Here is a 25,061-nt window from a genome sequence, read left to right on the forward strand (position 1 = left end):
TTTTTTTCCATTCATTTTCAAATCTTCACCTTATTAATATAACATCAGGATATGTCTTTGTTTCAATTTAATTAATTTGCAACAATAAGCACATCAATGCTTAACAGAGATGAGTAAATGCTTCAAATTAAATACTGCTGCACATAAATGGCTGGGCGATTGATTTGATGTGATTATGTGAAGAAATCTCTCATTTGCAAAGATAATAGAATAAATACGAGTTAAATATAAACTGATAAGGAAAGAAGACGAGAGAGAGAGAGAGAGAGAGAGAGAGAGAGAGAGAGAGAGAGAGAGAGAGAGAGAGAGAGAAGGTCACACAATTTAAACCACCAGTAGTCAAAAAAACATTATCCACTGCTTTCTGTTTTGAATTATACAATTTTGTAATATCCTACGGCTTTGGTAATATTGTTTCTTCAGATCCATGTCAATAAATCTCATTAAAGCTACTTTGGAAACAAGAGAGGAGAGGGGGAGATACACAAAAGGGTTTTAATGTTTTAAAAGAGGCAATTTTACAAATGCAGCATTAGAATGAAGTGGTTGTAAAAGCTGGCAGAACTGTTGCAGTGAGTTTGTCCTCTATACAGCACCCAAAACTAAAAGGTTATATCTCTACTGCATCGCAATTATATCACTAGACAACTGACGCAAAACTGACTTAAAACTTTTCACATTTAATAACTTTCATCTCACCAAAACCCCCAAAATTCACCAGTTGTTTTCCGGATTCTGACACCAAATCAGCCCCATGAGCCATGACTGTTGTCGCGCTTAAGAATTTGCTCCAAAATGTGCTGAATAAATTATAGCCCCCGCATGTTTTTCAAAGTAAATACATGCTGAATAATTGCTGCGCTCCAGCACCCGCTGCATCTCCACTCCCCTTAAAACAGTGGCACCATTCTCACTGCTTCATCTGCCTCATCCTGTCCAATCCACATCTTGACTAGAGGGCTGTTGTTTGAGGATTTTGTCTTGAAAACCATTGGGAGAAAGACGAAGGCCCCTGAAGGCATGACCTTCCCTCACTGCCACCAATTATATCAAGGCCTTATAAAATATAGATTATGTGCCATCTCTGTGCTGACATATCTAAAGGCTCGTAACGTGGGTAGTGTGCGGAGAGGCCGTGGGCAGAACCCGAGGGGAGGCCAGGTTGAATATGACAAGACCAGAGGAATACAGTAACACAAAGGATGACCTTGATGAAGAAAACTTGGCCTGCTCTGACTAAGAAAAAAAGAAATAAAGAGACTCACTTCTGACGGATTGCGTGATCAATTCAAATCCAATCAAGGCTCTAAATATTAAAATGCACTGATTACAATGATATTCATTACCCTAAACTGCAATCCGGACCAATAACCATGTATTATTAATGGATAGGAGCTGAGTTTGGAACAATTGGCATTTAACTTTGCGTCTTAACCTTTCAGCATAAATGTCAAGTCAAATTCTAATAGAAAAAGTTTGAAGTTCATCCAACAGTGATTTCATACATTTCAGCTCAAGTGTGTTTCTGGGCCCATATATATTCAAACCCTCAAACGCGGTGTGAAAAGATATCAGAAATTAGATTTACAAACTTTCTTGGCAAGATTTCACATTTCATGGGGATGCATGATAGAAAATCATGAAAGCTTTGCAAGTCTCGCCTTTGCTTTCCCACACACACACACACACACACACACACACACACAGATACATACCAAACACTGTGAATCACAGGAATAAAAGATGTGCCAGTGGCAAGATGCTCCTGTGATGTAATCAGCAGCAGTGCAAGAAGACAAATCTTGTCAGTAAGAAAAGAGCCTTACTTCAAGAAACTGAATTTTGCCTGGTGGTTTTAATCAAGACTGCGGTGCTGTTATCAACATGTGATCTTGTGTGGGGTGCTACACGCTTTTTGGGAAGTGTGAAGGTTACCAAAGCCCCCCCATCATATTACATGATGCCTATAAAATAGGGTAAAATTCAAGAAGGGCGTACGGATCGAGTAGAATTGTAATCTGTCAATGAAAAACTTTTGACAAATTTCTGCAAAAATGGGCCACAATACCAAGCAAAATTGATTATTTTGTTGTTTAATTCCTAGTTTCTACAATAACTGTGCATAGCTACTACAGCATGGTTATGGTAAATGTCTTCTAGGTATGGTTTTCGTATAAGCCTGTAAAGGTTTCTACCACACTCATATGCACGTTTTTATATTTTTAATCCCCTTTTGCTTTGTATTTATGTATGTGAAACGTAAAAAAAAGGAAAAATCTTGTGTATTATAGCAAAACAAAATATGGTTAAGATTAGGCAATTACAATACACTTGTTAACCTAGGTTAAGATTGTGTTTACAGTTGAAGGTCCAGTGTGCAGGATTTAGGGGGATACATTGGCAGAAATTGAAGTTAATACTCACAACTGTGATTTCATCAGTGTATAATCACCTGAAACTAAGAATCGTGTTATTTTTCTCACATCAGAATGAGTTGTTTGTATCTACGTACAGGGCAAGTCTGCCATGTTATATCACAGTAGCCTACAATGAAGTCAAACACTGGCTCTAGACAGGGACATCTGTATTTTCATGATGACCACCAATTCTCCTACACACTTGGGACATGGGAGATGTTGCAACCTCCCCACTTGATGCCACTGAATTCTACACAATAGACCGTTAATACAAAGGTGCAGTGGGACACGAACTCCAGTGTCTTGCATTGCACTCACCACCCTGACCTCGTAATCCATGGTTTTTGCCTCACAACAAAGGAACAAGGTTTCCTTGAACAGTGGTGCTTAATATACATTGTGAGATGCAGAATTGTCAGATATAAATGTAACTCCTGTGATACTTGACAGATTGTGGTGGTATGTGCGTGGTCAGATAAATGACCTCAGGGTAGGGGTGTGCGATATGGACAAAAAATAATATCTCGATATTTTGGGGAATTTTGACGATAAAGATAATTAGATGACATTCTTTTAAATATGTGTTTTAACAGCCTGAGTTATAGCTCATTAATTGTTTCTCATGGATGATATTAATGGAAAAATGTTCTTAACATTTCTTGCTGCTTTTTTACCTGCTCTCTCTGTTTGACTCTGGTGACGGCCTTTTGTAGCGTCAATTCCGGGTCCATTTGCAACTGTTCAGATAGGTGTTTGTCCCACAGACTCACCACAAGCCTGTCCCTCACCATCTCATCATGTAGAGCCCCGTAACCGCAGTGCTCCGCCAGGCAGTGCAGCGCCATAATGAAACTGTCGGCCGTCTCGCGCGTTTCTTGATGCCGCTGATTAAACTTTGCTCTCTCAAAGATCACATTCCTGCGATTCTCTTCTGCTTGCGTCTCCAATCCAGAAGCAATACGTAATCTTTCGAAGCGTTTAATCCATTTAGGCCCGTCTTCAGCCTTGAAGGTGAACTTTTCCGGCGGGGAGACTTGAAACTGTGCCATGTTGCCGCTTCGTTCAGCTAACTGTGGCTAGGCTAGGTAGCTCCATAGACGGTCTTCTGGTACTGCGAACTTTCCCGACCTAAAACTAGACACTTTTGTGTGTCGCTATATGCAGACTAAGTCACTAGTACTGTTGTTTGCGTCTGACTTTACTTCTAACACCATGTTCAGTTATTTATTGGTATAACCGCAAACCACTCATGAACCACGCAGGCTTCAAGTACTTGAGCAACCCTTTAATTGTTCCCCTGCAACACAATACAGCATGACCTTAGTTCCCACCTGACAGGCTGGGACCTATCACAACAGTTGACCCATGTCTTCTGAAGCTGCTGGAGCATCCGTGGGCGGTGTTGCCATGTTGTCTCGCTAATGTTTGTTTAGCAGCAGGCTGACCTGCCGGGAAGGTGCCAGTGAGAGATCATGTGACCACCTAGGCGTACTGCGGTGTGCTGCTGCACGCAAGTTACGTAACTCTTGTTCGGTGAATGTGTGGGGGTTCAACCTGGTTTCAACTTGTTTTCAGTTGTTTTTGTGAAGTCATTTGCATACTCGATAACAATTTGCACATTGTTAAAACAACAATGACGATATTTTCGTTAACGATATATATCGCCAAAGATACTAGATTACTACAAGATGGCCCACCTACAATATACCCCCATTGTATGAAATGGTATACATTTCCGGTCTCCTAAGTAGGCGATGTCCCCCGTAGCCCACTCAAAGACAATGGAGAACCGCCAATCAAAGACGAGTATCCCCAACCTCGCTTGGTTATCGTAGATAGGCTGGGCTAACCGTTAGCCGTTAGCTGTGTCTGTAATAACTCAATAACCGGTCCGTGAAAAAAATTTTTTTTCCAGCGGATATCTTAGTTACAACATGAGTGAGCTAGCAAAGCAGTTTTATGTTGCTATGTGTGGTATTTATTCAGTTTTGGGAAATCATGATGTCTAGAAAGCATCAGTGGCTGCAGCTGACAGTGACAGCTAACAGCAGCAGCAAAGCTAACATCAGGACGTCATCTGTTAAAAGCCTCCTGTTGTCGGATACGACATAAAACTACTCCAGTTAGCTCAATGATGTTGTAACTAAGACATCCGCTGGAAAAAAATATTTTTAATAATCCAGTATCTTTGGTGAAACTGCACTGATTTCAGCACCAGAGAGGAGATACCTGTTGCCAGATCTCGCGAGCGTGTGCTGTTGAGATAGAAACAGGTCTTGAACAAAGTAAATTTTCTCCTGATTTGTCCATCTGAAATTTGCTATTTTGGTGTCGGAATGTTCTGAAGATATGTGGCTTGTGATAAATGGGTCCAATATCTGCTTCCGTGACTATGGGGCGAAAGAATTGGCCATAATCTGTAATCACGTTCATTTCTCCCACTGAAGTCAATGGACTCAGGACCTGCTGTTAGTCTCCTAAAGGGGCGTGGTGGTCATGAACCCCATGTGACACTGATACAGGAAACTGACTCGCAGTGGACCGTCTTTGTTTATCCACCGTCTTTGATATCGCCCACCCCTACCTCAGGGTAACAATTAGCTGTGGGCCCCGTACACGTATTCTTACATTTTGCACGGAGCCTCAGAAACCGACCAGTATTGTAATGATACCCTGCCCCAGGTCTGCTGTGTGTCAGTAGGGTTGGGATCACAAATTTATCTAACAATTCACACCATGTGATCATATGACCATGTGTTAAACCCCAGCACAAAGAGGCACACAGTGCAGCACAACTATCAACGATACATAGCTTTAGACTAAAGATCTAAAGGGTCTAAAGATTAGATAAAAATACAGGAGACACCTTGGGACCCTTAACATTTCAGTTTTATTGTAATGTACTGGCCTAGATTCCCAGTAAAATTTGGGATTAATTACATTACCCCAGTAACACCAAAAAGAGAAACCAGGAACTCTGGGGCCCCTGAGGTCAGGCCTCTTGACAGTTGCCCCATTTGCCCATTAGGTAATCCAACCTTGGATTTGGTATTACACCTTGAGCTACAAAACTTAACATAAAAAAGTGTCCTCCCAAAATGTATAAACTTCCAAAAAATATCCAGAGTAGCACTCTTCAAATCTGTCTCTCTCTTTTGAAACTTCTCTTCTGAGCACCTAAACTCTTGTGTCAGCCGTTTCTCCGAACCATAAGCAGAAATCTGTGGCTTTGATGAAAAACGACGGGGGATCGGCTGCAGAGCCGCGGTGACTGTCAGGGGCGACTATTTCACCTTTGGCGTTCTCTGTTGTGCTACTTCCGTCTGAGCATACAGCCACGTGGGCACACAGACACCCATTCAAAGACACAGATGTGATGTGTGTGTGTTGTAGATAGCGGAGGCAGAGTCATTATATGGCTGCTAGCGGAAGATGAGAATGGGTCAAGCCCCCCCTGCTGCCCTTTTAACCTTCACCAATGGATTCCCTCATCCTGGCTCAGCTCACACTCTGGAGACTGCAGAGACAAATGCCTGTCATTCATTCACTTGCTGGGTTCTCCTAGATATTTGTTCTTTGCTCTGATTTTCATCTACTAAATTTTTCATCATCTCTTCCTCCATCTTTGTTACACTTGGCTTCTTTTTCCCTTATTTTTCCCTTTGTCTTGTCTCTTTTGCGCCATTACCTCTCAAGCTCCATCTTAGGGGAAATCTGCTTAGCAGCCTTGAGCATACTTGCTTTCCAATTAAATCAAGATGTATTTGCCTTTCAAAGCCTTCGTTTCCTCACTCTTTCTCCCATCGGAATAATTGATGGAGGTCTCTGGCCTCGTGATGAATGGCTTCCAAGCCCGGAGATGAATAGGAAGATGAATGATTTCACCCCTGCGAGGGCCGGAGAGGGCTGGAACAAGGAGTGCTGACATTGTGACAAATACACTGACCATAGCAACCGAACCTGGCCGAATCAGCAAGGGACGGAGGAGTGGCATGCGTTCATCGCGGCTCAACAGACGTTCCTCTTGCCGCCACCGCCTCTGCACGTCTGTCTACCCCACGGACAATTACCTGAGCCTTGCAATTAACTGCAGGCGCAGCGATAACGCTGACGACCTGCCAGCAGACGAGTGGAAGTGGCGGTGAGCCAGTGAGCTGGGGCAGGAGAGCACTGCGTTGGATGGCTGTGTGTGTGTGCTCAGTGGAAATGTGGAGGCCAAGAGAACAGGTGCAGTAAGGTGAGAAGATGCCCCAGGTGACTTCATGTGGATGGTGCCACCACTTTCCCGGCCAAGATTTCTAAGCTGGAACAAGTTTTTCCTCTGCCTTCACACAACTTGCTGTCACACAGCTGAGAGGTAGCAAATGTTTATAAGAATAAATCCAATGAGCGTATGACGGTCCATCTGTTTTAAAGGGCCAATAAGTGAGATTGTTATTGCCCTGTAGAACATAATGACCATAATGTATCCATGCAGGGGTGAAAGGGTTGTTGATCAGTACCAGTGAGTCAATGATCATGTTTCCAGCTGGCTTTCAAAGACTTTCTGGGCTTGAAACTGAAACCTGCTCCATCCCACATTAGTGGTAAGACTGAAAAGCTAAAAAAAAAGAAAAGTAAACAAATAAACAAAAGAACAGCATTTGTTATGTGCTGCATTAAAGCCAGCAAGGACATAGCTGGGGATCCAAAGTAAGAACATTTCTGAGGGACCCCCTCTTGTTGACAAGCTAAATTTGATCACTGATAAAGGTACAACAACACGTAAGTAAACACCAGTAAATAGTCAGCCCCAGGATGTTTTGCTAGCCTACAAAGCACTCACACCAGAGGAACGTTAGCTGTTAGCGTCAGTTTTCAGCTGTAATTTGGCAGTCATTAGGCAATCAAGTGTGTCAGACTGTGGATGGTACAGCTGCTGGATAGATTTGTGGAGTTTGTTGGTTGCAGCGGTGCTGCTAGCAGCTAGCTCCGCTTATCAGCCACTGAATGGCAGCAGCAGCAGCAGCAGCATGCAAGTATGTGATGGACTTCACATCTGTTGATTACAAAAAGACTCCAAGCAGCAGTGGTGCTCCCAAAGAGGGGCTGCAGGGGCCACCACCCTGGGAATTGCTGCCTCCCCACTGAAAATAATTGGAGGCTGCTATTACTGTCTTTAAGAGGCTGTGGCATGCTCATTATTTAAGCTAATCCAAAGGTAGTTTTATCTTGTCAAACTAAATAACTTAAGGTGCCCACTCACAGTAGCATAGCTTGCTGGAAGGGGGGCTAAATAACAGCACTCCAAATTTAGGCTAAATTTTGGCAAGGGAACAACTGGCATGGCCATTTTTAAAGGGGTGCCTTTAACCCTCATGTCAATATATCTAAATAAAAATAGGTTCTGTGGGTACCCACGAGTTTCCCCTAAACTTGAGAAGGCTTGTTTTCAGTATATGTTTTGTTCCTTACAATTAATTTAATGAAATTGAAGCTGTGTATTTGTCTTTTTAAGGCATCTAGCTACCCATTTGAAAAAATTCTGGGGCGCCACTGCTGCTCAGATCTGGTCCTTTGTTTGCTGTTTCACTGATAGGTACTGTAGGTGGAGGAGTGTACTTTGAGCGTAGCTGTGTTGTATGTAAACAGTCTGAACTCAACGATCGATGTAATGACTTTTCGTTTCACTAAAACTGGACCAAAACTATGAACAAAAAAGAACTTAAATTTGACTAGAACATCACTTTTTTTGTCGAAAGACTAAGACTAAGTCTAAAATAGGTGCCAAAATTAACACAGAAAAATTATGAATCAAAACTCGTAAAGCTTATATTACTTTTTTTCAGCCTGTGCTGGTGAAGTACAACTTGCAATCTCTTTGTCATCACTCTACTAATGGCAGAAATGCCATTGTAATTTTTGAGACTTTTGGGAGAAAATAATGTGACTAGTTTGTGAAGATTTCTTTGTAACTGCAATTTAGTGACTGTAAATCCAATATCCCTCCCCTATGAATCACAATAGGCAGGTACACATGAGTCATACATCGAATACAAACTGGGAGTATGTGTGCATCAGCTATAACAGAGATCTATCAATCATTATTTCATAGACAAGTTTCTGTGGCAGCACAAAGCAAGTTTCTGGAAGAAACAGGAAACATTGTTGCTGCCTTGGTGGCTGATGCAGCAGTAATGGGCTGGTTAAAGTATGTGATGTGGCGAAGGAAAATCACAACAATGTGTCAAACACAGAAATAAATGCAGCTGCAAAGATTACCAGTGATAAAATAACTTCACAACTGAGACTGAAGGACACTTAGCAGAACATGAAAGGTGTGGAGAGCCATTGTACCTGACTGCATTATATCATAAGCTGTTTCCGTTACTCTGTTTACCTCCTGCATAAAAATAAGTGCACGGCCAAAATATGAACTCCACTATGTAACACATTTGTTATGCCTGAAGCACCGCTGAGTGCACTGAGTGAATGCTTGTCGGCTTTCATGAGGCATTTATATGACACTTACATCATTTCTGACAAGGCAGTGGGACACTGTCAGTTTATTGAGAAACATCTTAAATATAAAACAGCTCTCGGGTAGTGCCTTCTTCCCTCACGCCATCCAACACCATAGCCATAACACTGTGTTAGGGAGCTATTGTTAGAAACTGAATCCTTTATATTTGCCGACAACAGTTGTAGACACGTAAAATCTGAATTTACTATTTTTTTCTGCAACTCTTGCCGAGTCCTTAAAAGTCTTAAACTAGAGACTGTGGCATGAAGGAAAAGTGTTCATGGAAAGCAACATACAAAGAGCATGAAAATTCATTATTTTCCAAAAAAAAAAGGTGGTTTGACAAAATAATTTAAAGAGGACCTATTATTCTTTATCATATTTTGTCATATAAAGTGTTACAATGAAGGATGTTCATTTTAAACAAGTTTTAAATATTGCGGCAAACGCATGTAGAAGTAAACTCTGTGTTTTTTTCTACTCTGGCTAAAGTTTGACGTCAAATTATGCAGGATTTCTTTCTATGGTCATCTGCTCCAGGCAAGCCACTGCAAGTGTTGAAGCATGAGGCTACATGTTGACGTCAGGGAAATGTGTTAACTTGGTTGCCGATGTTGTTTCTTCCCAGTTTTGGATCACATCCCTGCTGGAACATGTCTGGTTGTCTTTTTTTACGTTTTTATTGGTGATTTTACACTGTAAAAAGTGCCACCAACTTTACTGCAGTCATGCCATGGCGGCAATGATACCAAGGTGTGAGAAACCCAAAAACGCTGACCAATCAGAGAGGACTGGGCATTTTCTAGACAGGGGGCTTAAAGAGACAGGCACTATAACGGAGCATTTCAGAGAGAGTGGATACAGGTGTTACAGCATGCGAATTAGCGTCTCTGAACCAATCTCACAACTCTTGCCTAAACCTAACCAACCCAACCAATGAAGGTAACAAGTACAAGCCAATGAGAGCGAGAGCATGCCGTGTCATGCTTTCATAATCCTGGTAAAGCAAAATAGCTTCCAGCACAGATGGTATAAGGAATATAAATGTTTTTGACCACTAAAGCATGTAAACATGTTCTAGTAGAAACCCTAAGTTAAGTGAATCTAAAAACAAACATAAAATGATTGCTACTAAGTGTTTTCTCCAGCATCTCACAGGCTTCCTCAGTGAACAATTACCTTAGCTGCCACTGTGCTTGTTTGCTGTTGGTCACGTGACAACATCTGAGCTATCTTAAATCAGCAAACTCCATCCGCTTGAGATGTGGTTAAAAGCTCCGGGAAAAGGAAAAAAAAAAAAAAAAAAGCTATTAAGGCACCCTCGAGTGAAGCATCTTTTGTCAAGCAATTTTCATTGTTTTATTTTTATGTTCACCACCATCACTGGAATAAAAAAAATCTGCAGCTTCAACACATGGGAGATTTCACATATTGTTGTACATTCAATGGATCGATTGAATTAATTGCTTGCTGTTATAATAATAATAGTATAATGGACGTTGAGGGAAAACAAACATAAAAAAGGACGTGGGTGACTGTTTAAAATGTTCACCTTCAAATGCAATATTAAGCCGTGAGGGAAATGTGTTTCAGTTCTGCATTATCAGTCGCCTCAGCCTAACCTTTATGAAGTTTTTGATGAATATTGTGTACTTCATGTTGTTTGCTGTATAATACATTTAGAGAGCTGAGGAGAAACTGAATGTCCTGTTTTTATTCAGACTGAAGAGATAACAGCTAGAAGAGGAGAGCGAGGGTAGATATAATAAATAATGGAGAAATAATTACAATGTTTAATACTCGCACTACCACTCTGGATAAATGCACAAGAGGTTTAGGTTTTTGAATACAAACAAACAAATTGCTGTTAAACTTAATTAACTTCAAATCACAAAGGTTTCAGTTTCTAATTGCAAGCGCTGTGGTATTTATTTCTCTTTAAATATAGACGGTAAGCTCTAAGGACACTTTTCACACAGAAGCTAATGGAACAGAGGTAAGTCCAGATGTGACGTCTCTACACATATAAGCTGGATTGTCACATCTTTGCCCTTTTCTGTGGACCTCCACATTATACTTTTCAAGCCCCCTCTAGCATCAGTTCACTTCTAGCATTGGTTGGGAACAGAGTGAAAACTGCACCACTGTGCCCCAGAGTACACTGTGTGCTTCTGTGGCTCCCCGCTGGATGCTTTGAAATGATATCTCAATTCATGATATTACTCTTCAATAAAAGCCCACGGCAACTGCAGCAAAGGCCCAACACAAATGCACGAGAGGAGAAGTGCTGCTGCGTCGGCCTCTGTTCAGGCCCCTGTGCACTGTGGGCCCAGGGGCGATGTAGGGATAAAAAGGTTTGAGCTGTGCACAAAGAAGGGGGACGGAGGGGAGGACAGGGGCTCAGGGACCTGACAGCAGAAGTTCCATTTAGATTAGACGGTTTTAATATCCTCTGAAAGTTCCAATAAACGGCGGTTGGAACCGCTGCCGCTCTGTCGTCATTTGATTGTCCATCACCTCAGACGTAACCTCGGATGATGTGGTTTTGAATTGCTGTCCTGACTGGCCTTGTATCTACGCTGTTATATCAACAACAAGCGATAAACCCATCTTGCAATCTGCTGCTTTCCACGTGGTAAAGCAATTCAGAGGCAGTTACACAGGTGCCTGGAACGAGCTTCGCCAGCAGGCTGCCTGAATGAAGCATCTCCAGGAAATATGCTGAAATATAATTATTAATTCTACACTCTTTATTGTAGTGCTCTCTACTGCACTCCAAACACGAACAAAAAGGTTATTACTTATGCAGGCAGAGCAGGGGAGGATATCCTCTCCATTACAGCTGCCTGCTCTTTATAAAAGTCCTGCATGTTCTACAACTTAAATGCCAGCACTGAGAAATAGTAAGAGAAATATTATTTTCAGCTTCTGTCAAAATGGAATGGTTCTTTACAAAGCTTTTTTCTCTATCCAACTAGTCAATCAAACACTTGAGTCTATGATTGCTCTGCATAATTTCAAACATTTAGAAACTGAGACTGTAAAACTATGCTAAACAAAGTGAGGTCAAACTCAGAAGATAATGAGGCATCCAGATGGACGGATACACATCTTTGGCCTTCTGGAATCTCTTTATATATAGCAAGCCAAGATTTTTCTTCTTCTTCTTTTTGTCTTTCTTTCTCTGTGTTAATGGCAGCTCAAACATTGCTGCCATGTGCTGCACTGGTAATGAAGAGAACAGCGAGATGGCTTCTGATGCCACCGACTAATGAATCCCGACAGTGGTGGTACAGCCCACCCACTGCCCGCCCCCCTCTCCCACACACACACACACACACACACACACTTCCCAGTTGAAAAAATGATTTTGCTAATGTTCTACCTATTCTCCCTTCACATTCATTATTGAGTTGAGTTGGCGAGCTGAGGAGTGTGAGCTGCCTGTGAGTCTCACTAAGAGAAACAGCAGACAACTTGGAGTATCATTCTTTACAATGGTGATGCTCGCAGGTAATTCATTTTCATTGTCAAGACAAAGTCATAAACTAATTATATATATACATATATATATATATANACATGTGATGTGTGTCTGTCAAGGCCCGAACATCCTGGCCGGAACGTACACGGAACGGACTCTGCGGAGGTCCGCGCGGACTCAAAGCGGACGTCCGCAAGCCCTGTGCGCGCAAAGCTCAGATTTTACAACCGCGCACCAGTGACTGCTTGGCATGTATTTTTCACATCGGGGGATTTTTAACAGACATTTTTACAGGAAACTACAACGCGGAAGTGCGCTCGACTATGAAAGCCCGAATGACTGCGGACATTCCTCGCGGAGTCCGCTCCGCTTATACTACGACTATGTTCACTTAGTCAAGGATAAAGTATCAGCGTAAGCACACAGAGAGAGAGAGAGAGAGAGAGAGAGAGAGAGAGAGGGAAAAAACACACGACTTGTCGACAGAGAGAGAGAGAGGGAAAAAACACACGACTTGTCGACTCCTCCCGCGGGGTGTCGACTTGTGCCACTAATGTCGACAAATCGACTTTTCTGTTAATGCCCTAATATATATATATATATATATATATATATATATAAATATATATATATACAGTACCAGTCAAAAGTTTGGACATGCTTTCCCATTTACTTGAAACTTTTGACTGGTACTGTGTATATATAGTAAAAGAGTATATGGACATGATGGGGGGACATGGGGGATTTCATTTATTAATTTAAAAGTGCTAAAACTCAAATTTGTATTTTCAAGTATAAAGTCTGGAGCTGCTCCATAGACAATAAATTGTGTAGAGGCCTCTGCAGCAGACGAATATGCCTTTCTGTTTGTTACTGGTGAGACACGTTTGAAGTCACAGACGGGCTAGTAAACAGTAGAAAGCAGCATGGAGGCCAGTGAAAATGTTACAGTGGTTACTTTATTATATCTCTTATCTTCAGTCTCTCTTTCAAACTCTGTGGCAATTACAATTTGAACGATGTTCGAGCGCTGCTTGGATTGCATCCTACGGGGTGTTGTATTTCAATCACTGATGATCGAAGTTGATCGAAGCTGGAGCAGATAGATATCCATGACTACTGCTGAGTCATTTGTCCCAGGAGTGAATGGTAATTGTAACATTTCCCATTAAATACAAGCTGGACGTTGGCAGGTGTCAGTATTCTTTTTTTTGTGCCGTGGGAAAGAGGCTTTATTTCTCTGGTTTCTAGCTTTCACAGAGAACAGCTCATATTTACAAACACTGATTGAACTTTCCTAGACCATCCATATAACATATGGGAATCCTTAATGTAGGTTGTGTTCCCCTTTAAATGCCGACGGTCAGCTTGATCTCTGAGAATATGATTTTGGATATCTGACAACACTGCACTATGCTGACACAGTACAATAAAGCACAAGTCTGCAATGTGGGGCAATAGTTCGAGGCTGCGAGTGAAAGCTCTGAATGCAGTCCAAAATCATTAGCATGAAGTTTCTGCTCTCCTGTGTTTTATTGTTCTTTACTTCTGACTCACCTGACAGGACAAGCAACCAAACTTTAATGTCAGAAAAGAACAAAACTAATCAATATAAGCCAAATTTTAAAATAATATTTCGAAGAAACACAGCAACCTGACTTGTAACCTAACTTGATAGTGCAAAATGTCAAATAACCCAACCCAAACCCTTCATAGATGTAATGTGCAAAAATACATTTTCAAAATAAGAAAGAGAGGAAGATAAACATTATTTAACCAAGTCTTATATTTAAGTATACTACGGGCCTTAACCAATTGCTGTGTCAAAATCATAAATAAGTTTAATTATCCCTTAGCTGCTATAACCAGATAATGTATTACAAGAGTGGATACTGTAGGAAAACAAGACATATGTTATCAGTGGACAATTCCCAAATACATTTATTCACAGTATTTCCTATTTTGGGTGATAAAAAAATATCTGGGCAGCGTTATTTCTTTTCAAACATATCTGCTGTTGCAAATTGGTCATAAATAAAGCTAATTTCTAGGAGAGAGGTTTGCAAATCATGTGAGAACTCCAACACTGGCAGCAGCAGGGTGCTCCACCAATTATCAAGGAACCTTACCTCAAAACACACATTCTGGTATGATTAACATGAAACACATGATCACAGCCTCTAGTGACTCTACTTGTATCAACAAGCATTAACACACAGAGGTAAGACCCGCTGAAACAAAACCCTGCCAGGACCCAGCCAGAATCAGGTCCTGGGTTTCATTTGACCCATTAGGGGTCTACACTATGCACACTGGGGCCCATATGAATGAAGTTTGTAGCACCGGATAACTTTCCACTTTCACCCTAACCATGGTTCACCGCCCAGACATGATAAATGACGACTAAAATGTCAGATGTATCAGCAAACACCTTGGGCTACTCAAACAGCATTCCACATTGGTTTTCAAGCCCTGAGAAGTTGACTTTTTTTTTTTTTTTTTTTTTTTGAGTAATGAGGATTTCCGACAGGCCGGTGATGAAGTGGTATCGCACAGCTGCAAGCTAGCAGAGTGAACTATGAAATATGGTCTCATACCTGTGAGGTATTCTGGGTCGGGAACAGGGTCCGACAGCTCCTCGTGGCACTGGACCTCCGTTGGCACTGATGCAACCACCATGCCATCTGGGAGCTGCTGCTCAATGCCTCGGGCAAAGTTCTTCTGCCTGGTGTCAAGAGAGAGGAGAAGATGGGAGGTCCCATTTAGAGGCAGAAACACTCAGTCATTCAATATAGAGAGTGGAGAGAAACAAGACGCAAAGAGGCAAACAAGATGGATGCAAAGAAACAAAGAGGAACAATAATGACAGGGGAGTAAAAAGGAGGGACAGTGGATGTATAAAGAAGTTATATTTACGATATAAAGTCAAGTTCTTTTAGTGTCATTTTAAAATTTGAAGTTAATTAAGCAGAGCAAAAATTATTTTCTCCCCCAAATTCTGCTCTACTGATAATTTGAAGGCCACCCGCTGCTACACGGTAGCTCTAATGTAAAAATTCATGCTTCTGTCCTGTGACTTAAAATGTGGTTAGTTCTGTTTGTTCCAACATCTTGGCCAAATGTACGAAAACCATGCATGCACCATATCAACAAATGTGCAGTAAGAATGTCTGTGCCTCAAGTCTACTTTGAAGAGACAAAATATAATTAACAAAATATTATTTAAGTTGTCAGCCCATTTCTATGACTGTGTACAGTGTGGTCCATAATGTTTTACAGTCCATACAGTTAAGCCAGAGATGATTTACATGATGAATTAACAACACTATGGATTCTATAAATAGCCACAGCCTTGCATGATGATCATGTGTCACCAATGTGGCATGGGTAGATCAATGAAATGATACATCTTTTTTGCTGTTCCTTTCATTGTTAGGTTTAAAGAGTGCTGGAGAAGGCAGCAGAAGAAGTGCAGTTACATCCATGGCGACTGTGGGAGTGGAAATCAGGCTCGCACGTGTGCTCCCAGTTGTCACAATGATTGATTTGATGAAAAACTGAATCACGTTTTCCCGCAAAGTGTCTAAACCCATTTTCCTTTCTCCTTGCGTGCACAGTGATTTAGTCACAAGCCTTCAAAGCGGTTCGTGTATCTGACCTCTGTTTCCCAGACCACCAAAACCAAAAGAATGTGTGCGGTGGATTGCAAAATGTTATAAATTGTACAGTAGCACATTCCTGCTATGAGACTCACTTGGAAAACCTTGTAAGAACATGTAACATCACCAAATAATTAAACAAACTGAATTCATCCAAGTCTGGATTTCAACTCTAAAAATCCCATGACAGACTAGAAATCCCATGAATAGTAGGGGGTTTGCTCCTACTGATATTCTTTAAACCTCATACTAAATATTGTATCACCTTTTTAAAAATATTTGTAGATGCAGATGGCATTGCATTTTTGTATTGATGTACTTGTTGGCAGCATTTTTTGTATTATTATTACAATTATACAGGACAGTGTTTTCCTCTAAAATATTAATTCTTTTGAACAACCTATATGAAAGATAAAAGGTGAAGGAGTCAGATGAGAATTACTGTAATGAATGAATGACGGCTGGAAGGACAGACTAGATCAAAGATGAATAAATAAGTGTGCCTCTCATCAGTGGGAGATTGTAAAGCAACACTTTCTGGCACATCATTAAGGAAAAATCAATACACAGTAACAATTATGCAGGAACACTTATTGAAGAGACAAAGTCTGACATTATGCATGCCATTTTTCATTATGTTGCTTGTTCTGCTGCAACGTGACTCATCCTCTGTCTGAGAGCTGATGTCCTCATTTGTCTGTTGCTGTGAGTGACTCTTGGTTGAACTCACTCATTTCGTCCACTCCATCATTCTTTGTCTCAATGCCAGTTAGGTTCACAACAAGGTTCCATAACTGAATGGCTTCAATAAATCAGAAACTTAAGTCATTCAGGTGTCTCGGGACTAGAGCTGATGAGAATATATCTTTATTTTACTACTGTAGGGATCAATAGTCCTCTGATTATTTTGACTGCAGACTCATCATTTTAAAATGTACAGTACTAAGCAACCTTGTACATTAGTGACTGCATTAGGCAGCCAGAAGTTTTTTTTATTTATTTTTTCTTTTTATTAAATACTGTCACTTAAAGCTGCTGCCTCCAAAAATCAAATACATTTGACATATGATAGTCCTATAGAACTGATGACCAGCAACATATCAGCTGTAAATTGCCTCATTTTGTTTTGGTCTTCACCTACCCCAGAGGTGGAAAAAAATGTAGCTCTTTCAATGCAAGATGCTTCATTATGTTCACCAGCTAGTGGCAAAATTTGTCAGTCTGCCCTTTGGTGGCAAGACTGCGGCAAATGGTGTGCTTATTGGAGATTTTTCATTAAAACAGCTGCTTTCTATAACCGGAAACAGCACTGATGAAAGTGGTTTAAAAAAGTTCCGGGTGGCCAGCTGGAGATGCCCCTCTTGAGGGTTGTGGGAGGCATGTCCATCTCATTCTTGAGACATGATATCTAATAAAACAACTAGAGGGAATTTCTTTAATTCCCTCTAGTTGTTGACCTTTGACCACCTAAATCTAATCAGTTTAGCCTTGAGTCCAGGCTAAACTGATTAGATTTAGGTGGCCAAAGGTCAAGTTCACTGTGACCTTGCATCTGTGTCATTCTGGTGAATTTGGTATCTCAATAACACAGTTGGCACACATGTTCATTTGGACTCAACAATGAAATTATTCTATTTTGGTGGTCAATGGTCAAGGTTGCTATGACCTTGGGTCCTTCTCATTTTACCAAACACACTATCTCAAGAAGGCCTTGAGGGAATTCCTCAAATATGGCACAAATGTAGGGAAATAATGAGCTCAAGAAGAATTTGGTGGTCAAAAGTAAGGGTCATTGTGAAGGCACAAAATATGTTTTTGGACATAACTGAAAAATTCATGCATAATATTTACGACAAAATTTCACACACACATCTATAATGATGACGTGATGATATTCTATTACCAAAAGGTCAAAGGTCAACTCTGTGACATCACGATGTACCCTTATATCTGAGGAACAGAAGGCAACACATTTGGTCAGATAGTGGACTGGTGACACTAATCTTAAAGCCGCTGTATGTAAGAATGTGGCCAAAACGGTTACTGCACTCAAATTCAAAATACTGCCGCGAGTCGTGTCTGCCCACCCTCCCCTACAGATTCGAGGTTGCTGGACAGCGGCACGCTGGAGACTGATTTGTTTGCCCACGGGCGGCTGCCGTGGCAGGGCCGCGTCGCCGCGTCCTTGATCTTCGGTTTTCCAGTGGACCATTCGAGCAAGTCCGGCTTCTCTGCTGCTAACGCTGCTGCCGGGATACAGCTCATGGGGAGCCGGCTGCTAATGCTATGTACCAGGACACTGCCAACGCTGCTGCCGGGATACAGCTGAGGAGGAGCCGGCTGCTAATGCTATGTACCAGGACACTGCCAACGCTGCTGCCGGGATACAGCTCATGAGGAGCCGGCTGCTAATGCTATGTACCAGGACACTGCCAACGCCGCTGCCGGGATACAGCTGAGGAGACTGCTAATGCTATGTACCGGGACACTGCTAATGCTGCTTGCCGTGCTGCTGTAGCTCAGTCGTAACTGTAACTGATGCTGAGACTCTACTGACCGCGTGACTGGTAGACGGCGGTGGGTGGCGCAACAGGCCAAAACACAAATTCAAAACATAAACATGATTTGTGGATCGTAAAAAAATTTTTAAATGTAAATATTCTGGCTGTACTATTGTTGTCGGTGAGATCAGTATGTCATATGAAGATTATTCCTTAGTCTCTGTGACATATTAGGAGGATTTTATGACAATTTGCTTTAGATTTCTTACATATAACTCCTTTAAAACTGTGCTTACTGTATAGATCTTTTGTGCTGCCGAGGAGAAAGATGTGTTTGAAGCATCCATGTTTTCACAGACATGGATGTAAACTGTAAGTGCAACTTGAGTGTAGGGTTGGGTCGGTATGAGAAAAAAAAACAGTCCGTTTTTTGTAAAAGAACCGCATCAAGTCGGTAATACCAGATTTTCGCCACTTGGGGGTGCAATTGACTCATTTAAAATAAAAAACGACCTTAGGACAGCAGAGTGACAGTAACAAGTTGTTTCTTTTATTCCTTACAAATAAATTTTGCAGCTTAGTCAATCAGTGCAAACAAGGGTTGCCTCCTTCGTCTGGCTCAAAGCCAAAGTGTTGCCATAGTGGCGCATTGATTTCGTTGAGACTAAATTGTCCGCCATTATCGACTCCCCGTCACTATTAAACAAACTCCAGGCTACAGTAGAGGCCTCGGTGCATGCGCACTCGCACCCCCTAGCTCAGTCCCCGCCCCACCCCACTCTCTCTCCTGCTCGCTGTGCGCTTGGCGAAAAGGCAGACACAGATGCCCACAGACTTGGGCGTACTATAAGCGGTGCGGACTCCATGTAAAAATGTCCGTGAAAAATCCCCGCAATGTGAAAAATACATGCCGAACAGTCTTTTGTGTGACACTGGTGCGCGGAGTGGAGTCCGCGCGGTTGTGCTTTGCGCGCACAGGGCTTGCGGACGTCCACTTTTACCAGGCGGACCTCCGCGTAGTCTGCTCTGCGTACGTTCCGCCAGAGTATGCGGTCCAGTCGGTCTCAAAAAAAAAAAAAAAAACCCGGTCCAAGACGGATTACCGAACCGAACTGGTATTACCGAGAACTGACCCAACCCTACTTGAGTGGTTTGCAGAGGCATACTACCACAATGCAGTAGTTCTAGTTTTATGATAATGTGGGCCCTATTTGCACAGATTTGGTCATCATTTCAACCAGTTGAGGCAATGCTCACCAAAACAGTCACTGCTATCTGTAAATAATATTGCCAAAATTTAAAGGGTAAAACCAAAAGTGAGTGCACATAGCATGTCACTAATTATCCCTCACTGATCTCTGAGTCGGTCTGTAAACTGTGATGGATGTTTACAGGGATGGTTTGGGTATTAACATTCCATGTCAGCTTAGCTAACCTGTCTTTATTCTGAACACCTGTCTGATTGTCTCCCCACAACCTCACCACATTTCCACATCTCAGCAACTAGCTCTGTTATTGTCATTGATAGGCATGCAGGAGAAAACTATGAATCTAGCTGGTGATAATGTAGAGTTGTCCTTTAATATACCATCAGTACACTACATCCAGCATGCTCAGTTTACCAACATGACTGGTCTGTGAGTTTCTGAACCAATTGTATACCCATGGGACGAGAGAAGATAAAACGAGTGAGTGGAAACATCTTTGGATGAATGATTCGTTTCCAGCTGTTTATTTTACTCTCAAATTTCAAACGACCACTTCCTGTATGCTGAGAAGATTTCTTTCCAGTAACCATATCTGACACCAGCTATTAAATTAAGCAAATAAGATCTCAAGCATTGCAATTAGCCTAAATGGATGTTCTTCTCAGTTGCTGTCCATTTCCAGACAAGTGTATTTCTAATAATATCTGCGATAAAAGCCTTGGGCCTTTAAAACATACATAGCAGCAGCCATTAAACAAGCATGAAAAGTCCTCATAGTTCACACTGGTGACAGTTTTCCAGTTAATATACACCATACATAATATAGTATTTGATTCATGTAGTGTGTTCTGGGCCTGAGCTGTGAAAATTAAAAGGCATACACAACCATTTACAAAACACACACTGCTGCTTTGGGGAAAGTTACAGCTTGAGAGCAACAGCAGCCATTGGCAGGAGTAGAAACAGTGTCTGAACAGTAAGGTCAAAAACCATCATTCTGTTGACATTGTATTTGCATGGTCATGGCGTGGCCAGGGGTGTGAGGGTAATTAGAAGAAAACCAGGCTCATAAAAACAATGCAAGCTTAGCTGCTGGTGGTGTGAAACAAAGTTTATCTGCTGATGTGGGTGGGTGGTAGTGCACAATATCGGGACAACACTTCTTCATGACTAAAACTGTGCGTACGCACAAAGATGTATGTTCGTCCGATTTATAAAGCCACATGTATGCATGTGTAAGTGTACATATGAGTCTCATTTCCACTTCCACTGTTAGTCATGAGTTGCTGTAGAAATAGCCTTACAAAACACTTTTCCCACAAAATTGGCATTTCTATATCAGTTACTTACTGCATTACCTTAAATTTGTGAAGAACCTTTTATCTTGTATGCCTCCATGTTGAATGGAGAGTCCAAAAAAAGGTGAACATTCTTTAGTGATTTTAGAAATCAGGGTCCACATTTAACAACAGCAAAACTATATCAAAACATCCATTTACAATCTCTCACAAACTCATCCAGTATAATCCAAGTCTAATTTATCCAGTCACATACTCAGTGCTTCCCAAACACATGCATTTTTGCAAAAAATGTCCAATATAAAACACTTCTGCATACAAGTAGCACAACCTGAGCATGCCTGAGCACGCTGAATGAGTTGTGTGAAATTTTGTAAATTTATGTTTTGATGTAGTTTTGCTAGTCCCCTTTGACTTCAATTAATGAAGAATCAATCAATCAATCAATTTTATTTATAAAGCCCAATATCACAAATCACAATTTGCCTCACAGGGCTTTACAGCATACGACATCCCTCTGTCCTTTGGACCCTCGCAGCGGATAAGGAAAAACTCCCCAAAAAAAAAAGTTTAACGGGGGAAAAAAAACGGTAGAAACCTCAGGAAGAGCAACTGAGGAGGGATCCCTCTTCCAGGATGGACAGACGTGCAATAGATGTCGTACAGAACAGATCAGCATAATAAATTAACAGTAATCCGCATGACACAATGAGAGAGGGAGAGAGAGAGAGAGACAGAGAGAGAGAGAGAGAGAGAGAGAGAGAGAGAGAGAGATATGCAGGTAATGACAGTAGCTTACAACAGTTCTGGCTACTGTGGTACAATATGTTGAAAGTATATATTAATATCTGGCAGTATACACGGTGTATTATAGGGGGGTCCTCCGGCAGACTAGGCCTAAGTCAGCCTAACTAGGGGAATGTAGAACTAGAATGTCCTCCTTCTTTTTGGATTCTCCTTTCACCACTGAGGCATGCGAGAAAAACAAATTCAAGGTAAAATTGTCAGGAAGTTCTGTACAAATGTTTATTTTGTGGGTGAAGTATCTCTTTAAACATCTGTTTGCAAATCAGTGCTTGTCCTGCTCCACCACTGATCAGACCTGTCAATGAGTCGAACAGCAAAGAAGCGTTTTCACAGACTGTGTTGCATCTGGTTCTCTAACAGCAGAGCAGCTGTCACTATGCAGGGCTGTGGATATTTATGGCAGCCATACCATTAATTCATCACACATACCTTTTACCATTGCCACTGTAAAATGTCAATCATCATCATTTAAAATCAGAAGTATAATCAATGGTTTATCTGCAGCACTCATTTGAAACAGCCCTCAAATAATGGATACATTTGTTACATTTCTGTTTTATATGTATCATATGAACGTTTCCAAAGTTATGAAGTGTATGAGCTGTCTTCGCCATCAGGAGTTGAAGGGGATGGTGGATGGGCTGAAACCTAGGTGAGGCACCTGCCAAGCTGGAGACCACTGTTTGAGACCAACAAACCATAAAACTGATTGTTTCTTACCGAGATATTGCTACAATTCCTGCCGGGATAGTGGCAAGGAAAGTGGTTCTTTGGTATGGAGACACTGCTGCTTTTCCAGCTGGGGTTGTGCCCCCACAAGAGGTTATTTTAAGCCAAAACATGATCTTTTCCCAAACATAACAAGTGATTTTTGCATCTAAATCTTACCTTATGTTAACCACAGTTTTGTTGAAACATTAATTTACAGTGTCTGTTACATAATACAGCCCATTCTCATTCCCAACCCGTCAGATACCACCGCATTGTCAGTGATCTCAGCATCAGATGCTGACGCACATGGGCACCTTTTTCAGTGGTATGATACGCACAGGGCAGCAGTTGTTGAAGCAGCATGTGACAACTGAACTTGTCAAACAGTGCTCTGTCAGTGGATGTCCATGTGAGATAATGAAGTACAAAGGCATCTTTCGTGGGGTTATGAAACTCATCGGCCGGTGGCAGTTTGAAATGCTAGTGGCAAGTACATAGTGTAAAATGCAAGAAAGTCCCTATCGGGTGGGAGTGAGGGGTAGAGGATGGGACAAATTAACTCCAGACATAACAAAGTGTGCTAGTATGTGTACCATGCTACGGTAGTGATGTATGTCACATGCTGTATATTACATGACATAACATTATGTCAGTAGCACCGTACTTATTTTAAGCCAAGCCATGACGTTGTGCTTTTGTTGTGTGAACATAAGAAAATAAATGTAAAAACGAGGCGTTTTACGTACGTAATACGTTTATTTAAAAAAGACTATGTTTGCAACAAGCAGAAGCTGTACATTTCTATTGAAAACAAGAGTGTATTTCGAAAACACATAATGCATGTGACAGGCATAAATCAACGCGCCTTCCCAGAACGTGGTTTGTACCATCCACCTGGCTTCTGGAGGGGAATACTGTACTTATCCAAAAATGGAGGAATATTCAGTGTTACTGCTCTTTGTTACACATTGTGTATGTATTATCAACTTGCTTTGAAACAGTTTATTTACCTATTGCCAAAATTACTTTGTAGAGCCATGAAAAACAAGGTTAGCTGGGACTTAATTGACACTGAAGTCAATTACTACAGAAAGCAATTATGCATGTTTTCAGCTTTCAGTTTTCAAAAGCAAACAAATTAAGAACGTTCGAGTGAATCTTTGTTGTTTTGCTCAAATTTTTTGTTTCTCTCTCTCAGATGCACGCCATGTGGAATAAGGGGTTGATTGAGTTCCTGTCGCTGTATTCTTGTCTGACAATTTTCATAGTTAATTTTGTTGGAAGATGACATGTAACATTTAACAGCCATCTGGCACTGTAAGGATGTAATAATTCATTTTCTTAGAGGGAAATCTCTCTTACAGTTCAAAGAACTTTTGTTAAACTGCCAAAACTTGCCAAAAAAAAAGACACAGTCTCTTCTGCTCACGATGATCCCCTTGACTATGTGACTGGATAAACTCACAGCTTTCAATAAGAACCAATCACGGCCCTCAACAACCAGTTCCCACCCCACCCTCTCAGACACATTTCATGTTTTAATTAACTGAGTCAGTGAAGGTATTTCTCCTGAGGGGAGTGGTACAGTAAACTGAGGTGAGCCAAAAAAAGAAGAGGGAGAAAGAAAAAAAAAAAAAAGAGATACCCGCACAAAGTAGTTTGTGTGTGTGTGTGTGTGTGTGTGGGGGGGGGGGGGGGGTCAGGTGGGAGCCTGGTCTTAATCATTGATCCTGAGCAGCCACCAGAATGAGAACAAAGGGCGCTAAAATATTCATTAAAAGCTGCTCCGAGCTTGTCGTGTGAGAGAGGAATAGAGAGGAAGAGAAGGGGGGGGACAGTGTTAGGAGTAATGAGAGGAGGTTAGCTTTTAACATCTCATTACTGGTGTCCACTGCCTCCCGCTGAGACAGGAAGATAGAGACCCTGCCACTGAGCTCTGTAATATGAATACAGATCGTATCGTGCCCAGAGCTCCCGAGATGTCACAGTGATAGGACCTCCTTCCCGGGCACAGGCGCTCGTATCTCATGTTGCTTTGTAACCAGAATCATCTCATGCCCCCACCAGTCTGCTGCCAATGACAATGACAATGACACGACTGGATTTTACCTGGTAGGAAATCAAATAAATAAGCCTTGAAATGACAATAACAAGTCTGCCTGTGAACAGGAGGGGGAGCTTCCTGCACGGGGAGGGCCGGGTGTGCTTCCGAAAAACATGAGAGGCATTTCAGGGCTGCTGAGCTTGAAAGATGAACCATGAGGAAGCCATGCTGGGAGGAGAGAATCAAACCAGCTCTATGTGTGTGTGTAATGACACTCTCATGAGATGTAGCTGACAGGGCTTGGCTGTCCAGCAGACAAGGGGTCCGCACAACGACTGCAGCAATGTGTGTATAAGAGTGTTAGCATGCAGCTGGGTGCACACCTGAGTGCCCTGGCTATTTTTCCATGTGCATGTGGATTTTGCCGCTG

General features: G+C 41.7%; 1 protein-coding gene across 3 annotated transcripts in view; it reads right to left on the reverse strand.

Annotated features, from left to right (window-relative positions):
• Positions 1–25,061, reverse strand: part of astn1 (astrotactin 1) — a 605,257-nt gene that overhangs the window by 287,502 nt on the left and 292,694 nt on the right. For all 3 annotated transcript variants that reach the window (XM_050074592.1, XM_050074591.1, XM_050074590.1), the window contains exon 15: positions 15,001–15,128. In XM_050074592.1, coding sequence (XP_049930549.1) covers positions 15,001–15,128 — 128 coding nt within the window. The remainder of the gene's footprint in view (positions 1–15,000; positions 15,129–25,061) is intronic.

This window comes from Epinephelus moara, chromosome 21 (genome assembly GCF_006386435.1).
Source record: "Epinephelus moara isolate mb chromosome 21, YSFRI_EMoa_1.0, whole genome shotgun sequence".
NCBI lineage: Eukaryota > Metazoa > Chordata > Actinopteri > Perciformes > Serranidae > Epinephelus > Epinephelus moara.